This window comes from Trichechus manatus, unplaced genomic scaffold (genome assembly GCF_000243295.1).
Source record: "Trichechus manatus latirostris isolate Lorelei unplaced genomic scaffold, TriManLat1.0 scaffold00002, whole genome shotgun sequence".
Taxonomy (NCBI): domain Eukaryota; kingdom Metazoa; phylum Chordata; class Mammalia; order Sirenia; family Trichechidae; genus Trichechus; species Trichechus manatus.
In genome coordinates, this window is record NW_004443938.1 from 41,203,256 (window position 1) to 41,211,844 (window position 8,589).

Below are 8,589 nucleotides of genomic sequence, written 5' to 3' on the forward strand. Positions count from 1 at the left end.
ATCCATGCTGCATTAGCTAAGGGGACCTCTGTGTGTATGTCTCCTCGCTCTCTGTTCTCTGTCAGTTTCTTATTCCATTTGGTGCTTGGCTGAGATATTTATCTCTTCTTTTGATGTTTAGGATTTCAGGACTGCTGTTTTATCTGTTTGGCTTAGTTTTTTGGATCTTTGCTGTGGAAGGACGGCGTGGTGATTCTGCCTAGAGCACTATGTTGCCAGCAGTGCCTAATATTATTATTATTTTTTAATTGTACTTCAGATGAAGATTTACAGAACAGTTTCTCATTAGACAGTAGTACATATATTGTTTTATGACACCGGTTAACAACCCCACAACATGTCAACCCTCTGTCTTCTTGAACTTTTTTTTGGGTGAAAGAATAGGTATAATTTTAATCCAAGCAGAAACCTGATGTCTTCTAGTGACCAGTTTTATTTCATCTACATCTGGGATATGTTACCTCTCAAGGGGGTTCCATCAGTGCAAAATGAACTTTTACATTTTAAAAGGGAATAAACAAAACAGACCCTTTAACATATGAGTAGATTTTAGCCAATGGCATCTGACAAAATTTAGGCATAATCATGCAAGTTTCTTAAAAAAACAATAATTATGCTCCATTTCTCCAGATCTGGCATCCCCAAGAGCACAAACAATTAAGTGTTCAACTACCATCTGAAAGGTTGAAGGTTCAAATCCACCCAAACGCGTCTTGGACAAAAAGCCTGGTGAACTGCTTCTGAAAGGTCATAGCCTTGAAAACCCTATGGAGTGCAATTCTACTCTGCACACATGGAGTCTCCATGACTCAGAAGTGCCTTGATAGCAACTGGGTTAGAGAGTTGATGAGATTTGTTCTTTTAGCCACACTTACACGAAGAAAAAGAGAGAAAAACGGGTGGTAAGGCATCCACTCTGTGACTGGAATATGAAAGAAAATATGAAATGTGACAGACTCAGATATTCCTAGAGCGATAACCAAAAGTCAAACCAAACCCATCGCTGTTGAGTCGATTTTGACTCCTGGTGACCACATAAGACATAGCAGAACTACTTCCAAGTAGCGGCTGGTGGATTTGAACTGCCAGCCTTTCGGTTAGCAGCCAAGTTCTTAACCACTGCACCACCAGGGCTACTCCTAAAGAGAAGGAGGGCATATATCCATTTTTATACCTGAACCACTCACTGATCCCATCTATGTGTGGTTGGGATCAGACTCCTGCCTTAGGGCTATGTGTCACCCGGTTCAGATTTGCTTTTACAGTTTTTACGTAATAGCGAACTTAAAGCCTTCGGTACCACAGGTGATGAAAACTTAGGTAAGCAGAGATATCTGAGAAGATGGAGGACTGGCTTGGGCTCCTGTAGGTGTTAAACTTTAGAATAGCATTTATTTATTTTTTTTAATTTTCCAGTGCAATTCTTTTGGGACTAATTGTTCAGGTATAAAATAGCACAATTTACATAGTTGAGGTCTTCCAGTCTCATATAAGCATTCATAGTGGTTAGAAAAGCAGTAAAAAAAAAAAAAGAAAATTCCCTCCATAAGGAATTCAACAATGGCATCTCCTGCAGTGCAACAGGTACGTGGAGAAGGGATAAAGAAAGAACTCTGTTTTCTCTTTCGTAAGGTTTTCTTCAGAAGTAAATTGCCACCCTAACGATCCAGTAGCTTTGCTAGGGCATCAATGCTTCCTGTTTGCATTTTGATCATATGCAGAGAGAGGGAATGTGTAAAATCAAAAGGTTGTAGAAAGTGCAGGACTTTTTTTGAATTTGTACTAAAAGGCAGAGACATTCGAATATGTGAATAGGATAATGTGCCACTTCTTGGCAGTGCAAACTGTTTCCTGGGAAGAAGATATAGAATCCTGGAAAGAGTTACCTGTTCCTAAGTGGCTGTGTAAATTATTCATCACAGGTATTCACCTGGGTTTATTACATACAAACCCATTCCTTTACTTTCTTAGGAGAAAATCTTTCTAGTCAAATGTTTTCTTGAATGTGGTGGGCATCCCCAACAAGGCAAGGAGGAGGGAAGAAAGGAGAGAAGGAATAAAGGGAAAACGAGAGGAAAGTGGTCTTTACTAGTGTTCGTTATACATTAGGCATTGTGCTAAAAAGTGTTCATATACATTGTTTCAAGGAGCCCTGGTGGCACAGGGGTTAAGTGCTCGGTTGCTAACAGAAAGGCCGGCAGTTCAAACCCACCAGCTGCTCTGAGGGAGAAAGATGTGGCAGTCTGCTTCAGTAAAGATTTCAGCCTTGGAAACCTTATCGGCAGTTCTACTCTGTCCTACAGGGTCGCTATGAGTTGGAGTCAACTTGACGGCAGTGAGTTATACATTATTTCATACGTTAAGATTCATTAGCATTAAACGATAGAAATTGAATTACTGAAAAAATCAATAGCTTGGATAAGGGCAAAATAATTCAAGGAAGGCAGAAAGAATGATAAGCAGGCAGAAGGACTTTCTAAAGTCTCTAAAAAGTCTTAAGCCTTAAACAGTGGTTAGTAGCAGAGGCAATATTTAAGTGCAAGAAGTACTATTCATATTTCATGACAAGGTAAAAAGTAATGAGATCACATTAGACAAGTCAGCTTGAGAAAATTCTATATTACTGTGGTCATGGTCCTGCAGTTTAGTCACTTTTCCAGGAATGTCGAAAACATTAGTCTTTTAACAATTTAGTAGAATAAAGTTTTAGACATGGTATTTATTCATAAGCTGAATAGGCAAGCAATTCATTGTTTCAAATCTTTAATTTTTACATCTGACTTTCTTGTGGAAACATATAGTAATGAAGGAAAGACCAGACTTACCATTTAATTCTGTTACAATTAGTGTATCTGTACGTACTCACATTGATAAGTTTAAAAAAATGGCACTTGAAAAATATAGCTTTGAAAATATTATTTTATGCATTAGCTTTCCACAGATAATCAATCTGAAGGCGGTGAAAGATATAGGCATTGAAAAGTTTAAACTGGATGACAGATGCCACGTCCAAGCAACTTGCCAACTATACTACAGCGAATGATGATACTTAAATGGAATTTAGTTAAAACTACTATTTGATGAACTCATCAAATAGTCATGTAACGTGCCCCTGCTCTGTGTTGGGTGTATAAAGAATACAAATATGAACTTATTATGTGTTTCAAAGAACTTTATCCTAGTTCTTAGAGCTGATTGACGAATTAAAGTGACGTTCCTGAATGCTGAAAGGGAAGGGAGTTGCGCTCCACCACACTGTGGTTTTACATTAAAAGGACTGAGATTGACTTCTACACTCTTACGAAAGTGGGAGTGTAGATGGTTAATAACATCGAAGTAACTAAACCAGGAACACAAAGAAATTTGCATCTAAACCTGAAAATGCACCTTTGTTATGCAGTTGCCTTTAGGATAAGAGTATTGTCTTTTTTTTTTTTTTTGCCATTTTTATTAAGGTGAAATCATTTTTATTTCTCTTAGCTTTACTCCCTAAGAAATAAAGTCATATAGAAAACAAATAAACAAAAATTCTTTCGGATCTCTTGTTTTTTAATGAGCATGCTGAAAGTAATTAGGAGATTTCTTATTTCTCCCATAATTTTCTTCTGCAGTGGTGCTTACCTAGTCAACAGGTGGCAAAAAAGGAATGGCAAGTAACCAAAAAGCTTGGTAGCAAAAGAAGGGAAAATCGGTCTCCTCTTACCTTTTTCCTGTGAGAATGCTAGGAGGAACAGGACAGAATATGCTATGTGCATATTAAAGACCAGTTGCCAAATCATGCAGTCAATTCACTCATGGCGACCCCATGTGGTGTAAATGTTAACACAATTGGCTGCTAACTGAAAAGGTTGGAGGGTTGCGTCCACCCAGAGGTATCTTGAAAGAAAGACCTGGCAATCTACTTCTGAAAAATCGGTCATCGAAAACTCTATGGAGTACATTTACACTCCGACACACATGCGGTCCCCATGTACAAACTAGAAACCCCTATTTTTAGCTTTTATTTGTTAAAAATGTTTGAGAATCAGTTGTATACATTTGAGAAATTTTTGGAAAATTTCTGCCTTCCAGAATTTTGGGCAAATTTTGGATGCAAATGTTTTGAAGAAACGAGCTTTCAGGAATAACTATGTCAATGTTGTAAACAGCAGCCATGGCATTATCTGGCAAAGACTCTAAAGGCAGTGTGGGAGTGTTTCTACTATATGATGTATAAGTATGCATATCCTGGACTTAAAGACGGCTCCTTCCCCCATCTTTAGTTCTGTTGCTAAAATATGTCCTATCAGACAGTTAGGCCATTAGTTCTGTGTACATGGGATAGGACCACAGAGTAGGAAGGATTAGAATAAAATTGCCTTGGAATTTCCACTTGGAAGTTGTTGGAAAAAACTTTTCATTTCAAATCATACTTTGCATTTAGGTAGTGTTTTTCTTCTAATGTACATTTAAAAGATTAGCCTAATGGGTATACATGTTACATTCCAAATTTATATATAAGTGATAGAATACCGATTTTTATATGCAAAATGAACATACTGACCCCTGACAAGGAGAGCATGGGTGAGAGTTGTTTTTCTTGTAGCGAAGTCGGCTTGCTTTCCTAAAGCTCCCAAACCACCTGCCCCTCAGCCCTCTCTGTCACTCACTCACCAGAACTTGTTAGAGAGTTGTTGCTGCCTATTTTGTGTTGCAAAGGGCTCTGAGGTGCTCAGGACGTGCACTTGCTGTTCACAAAGAAGTGAGGGTAGCCCAGCTTTGGCCTCTACCCCACTTCTGAATTAGTTGTTCTGGCAGGTGAGGTGCTTCTCAAGGCTTCATGACTGACTGAAGAGGATGATTCTACCAGATCATAAAAATAAGAAAAAACAGTTTCCATTGAGTGGATTCTAACTCATGAAGACCTCAATTGTGTCAGAGTGGAGCTTGCCTAGAGTAGAACTGTGCTCCATAGGGTTTTCAATGGCTGATTTTTTCATGATTTGATCACCAGGCCTTTCTTCCGAGACACCTCTGAGTAGACTTGAACCTCCACACTTTCAGTTAGCACCTGAGAATGTTAGACAATTATATCACCCAGGGACCCCACCAGATCATTAAAAAAACAAAAAACAAAACAAAAAAAACCAAACCTGTTGCCATTGAGTCTATTCCGACTCATAGAGGTCCTTAAATGGTTCTTCCTCCTTAAAATAACATCAACATTAAAAAAAAAAAATCAAATCTAGGTGAAAAGAATAGAACATATGAATAAAGCTACTTTCAAGTAATAACCTCCAGCCCCACAAGGTAATATCTCTTCATCAATTCCAATCTGATTACGTATTCTGAACTCATTTGAGGAAGAAGTGCATGTATTGTCTAACAGATGTCTATTCTTTCTAGGCACATAAGAAGGATCAATTATAGTAAGTTCAATAATAAGCTTCTTTCTTCTTCTTTTAATTTCAAGTCCTAGAATAAAGTAAGAATTTACTAAATGTTGGTGGAATAATTTGAATGAAGGAAAGTAAAAGAAAATAGTGATCACTTAAGCTGATTATATGGCACAGTAGTTAAGCATTTGGCTGCTAACCAAGAGGTCAGCAGTTCAAATCCACCAGCTTCTCCTTGGAAACCCTATGGGGCAGTTCTATTCTGTCCTATAGGGTCACTATGAGTTGCTATGAGTAGAATCCTATGAACTTACAAATAAAGGTTAAGATAAATGTGAAAGATTATAAATATTTCATCTTTGACTCTTCTATGTCTTTCATTAGTTTTTTATGAAAATACATATAAAATATAGAATTTTTGTCTATTATCTAACAAAATTCCCTGAGTTTTTGCTTTTCTGAAGGAAATGCTTGATTGCTCTGAATATGGAAATGGATCTTGCCCAGAAAATGAAAGGTCACTGGCTGTCCGAGCTGCCATGTATGTATTTATGGCTGGAGCCATATTCATCACAGTGTTTGGCAATCTTGCCATGATAATTTCCATTTCCTACTTCAAGCAGCTTCACACACCAGCTAACCTCCTCATCCTCTCTATGGCCATCACTGATTTTCTCTTGGGATTCACCATCATGCCATATAGTATGATCAGATCTGTGGAGAATTGCTGGTATTTTGGGCTTACATTTTGCAAGATTCATTATAGTTTTGACCTGATGCTTAGCATAACATCCATTTTCCATCTTTGTTCAGTGGCCATTGATAGATTTTATGCTATCTGTTACCCTTTACGTTATGCCACCAAAATGACCTTTCCAGTCGTTAAACGGTTGCTGCTTCTCTGCTGGTCAATACCCGGAGCATTTGCATTCGGGGTGGTCTTCTCGGAGGCCTACGCGGATGGAATAGAAGGTTATGATGTCTTGGTTGCTTGCTCCAGTTCCTGCCCCGTGATGTTCAACAAGCTGTGGGGGACCACTTTGTTTATGGCAGGTTTCTTCACTCCTGGGTCTGTGATGGTGGGAATTTATGGCAAAATTTTTGCAGTATCTGGAAAACATGCTCGCATAATCAATAACTTGTCAGAAAATCAAAATAATCAGAAGAGGAAAGACAAAAAAGCAGCAAAAACTTTAGGAATAGTGATGGGTGTTTTCTTATTATGTTGGTTTCCCTGTTTCTTTACAATTTTACTGGATCCCTTTTTGAACTTTTCTACTCCTGTAGTTTTCTTTGATGCCCTGACGTGGTTTGGCTATTTTAACTCCACATGTAATCCCTTAATATATGGTTTCTTCTATCCCTGGTTTCGCAGAGCACTTAAGTACATTTTGCTAGGTAAAATTTGCAGCTCACATTTCCATAATGCTAATTTGTTTTCTCAAAAAGAAAATGAATAGATTTATTGTGTATGAGTGAATCGAAGCAAAAAGACTGGAGCTTAGAAGAATAAAATTGTTCAAAATGTGCATATATTTGTGTGTTTGTGTATGTGTGTGAAAGAGAGAGAGAGAGTTTGACTAGCATAAAAAACTTTTAGGTTTTAAGACTGGAGGGAAAAAAGAAATCTTCTCCTTGTACCAAAAACCCCTCCAGTTTTTATCAGAATGCTTCATACAACCACTGTTTCAGGTAGAGGAAAAAGAAAGAAAAACACAAGTAAGGAGAAGGTGGGAAATTGGATGGGAAAAAGACAAGAATGGAATGAAGAGGACACACAAAAACTTCAGTACTATTCAGAAGGAATCAAAATACAAACTGAGCTTGGGGAATGTTCCTCCACCTCAAAACCACACACACTTTGTGTGACATTTCCATTTACTTTTTGATCCTCAATGTCTGATTGGATGTATTTTGGAACATCAACAACTAAAAAATATAGGGAAGTCAATATGAAAATAAAAATCTCAAAAAGCCATATTCTGTCAGACATCAGTCATTGGCTAGCTGAGAATTAAGCCTTTGCTAGATTTTACAATTGTGAGAGTAAACGTTTTCTTTTAAATGAAAGAAGAAAGTGATTTAGGAGATAATATTGGAGCCATTGTTCCCTGTCCTAAAATGTGACCCAGCTGGAGCTGGACCCACAAGGGCTCACAAGGACACATCAACTGGGCCCTGAGATATAGAGACAATAGCTAGGACAATCTTGGAAAACATCTTTTAGGGAATGTTTCACATAAACTAATAAAACAGAGCACTAATGACCCATATACTTTCCACTCTTATCTTTTTTTTATTAGCCTTTAGTGAATAGTAAGATTTTTGCCCAATTAAGACCCTACTGACAGTCGTTACTGAAACCTGTACCAATGATTATTAAGAAAGACAATTCAAATGTAGAATCACAGAGATTTAGCAGTTTCTAGCCAACCTGTGAAAAGGTGAAGCTTTCAATGGTTTCGCCCTTTTGTAATGTTAATATATACTGATGATTATATAATGTTCCTCAGTCTCTGGCCAGCATGGCTGTGGCAGCATGCTTGTCTGTTTTCTCACTCTTGCTTATTCTGTAATATTCCTTTGACTTGGGCAGACATGGCTCTAACATCATTCTTGTCTGTTTCCAACTTTTGCCTTTTTGAATATATGCCAAATAAAACTTTTCTTTTTGCTTTACTAAACTTGGTGATGTTTGTACCCTGCAACAAAAGGGAAAGCTGTGCAACTGAGGATATAGATTCCACACAAATTTTCATTAATGTATCTTCTTAATCATAGCAGTTGGCAATTTTCTATTTTAGGAAGCCAGAGAATTCTATATAGTACCCTCCTTTCTGCCTCGGACTCCTCCATACTGTGTACTGCTTTTTGATGTTCTGATTTTTAAGAAAAGTAAAGTATCTATCAAAAACAAAATGTGTTCAGAACCCATCATTACTTTTTGCTTAATATTTATACATATATTTTTGAATAATAGAGTAGTAGTGTTGTTGTTAGGTGCCATTGAATCAGTTCTAACTAATATCGACCCTACAGGACAGAGTAGAACTGTCCCATAGGGTTTCCAAGGAGCAGCTGGTAGATTTGAACCACTGACCTTTTGGTTAGCAGGCAAGCTCTTAACTACTATGCCACCGGGGCTCTGGTTAGAGTAGTGGTAGGAAGGTGCAAAGAAAAAAACTAATAGTTATGGGGGCCTCTGGGTATTAGA

The 8,589-nt window shown here is 37.7% G+C and overlaps 1 protein-coding gene across 1 annotated transcript; it reads left to right on the forward strand.

The window, feature by feature from the left end:
• The first annotated feature begins 5,898 nt into the window (after nt 1-5,898).
• Nucleotides 5,899-6,930, forward strand: LOC101352068 (trace amine-associated receptor 2). Its single transcript, XM_023728138.1, has one exon. The coding sequence runs from the start codon at nt 5,915-5,917 to the stop codon at nt 6,833-6,835; it is 921 nt and encodes a 306-aa protein (XP_023583906.1). The 5' UTR covers nt 5,899-5,914; the 3' UTR covers nt 6,836-6,930.
• Nucleotides 6,931-8,589: the final 1,659 nt, after the last annotated feature.

Bases quoted from the DNA above. Each gene is read 5' to 3' on its own strand.
- LOC101352068 (XM_023728138.1), top strand. From the start codon at position 5,915: ATGTATGTATTTATGGCTGGAGCCATATTCATCACAGTGTTTGGCAAT.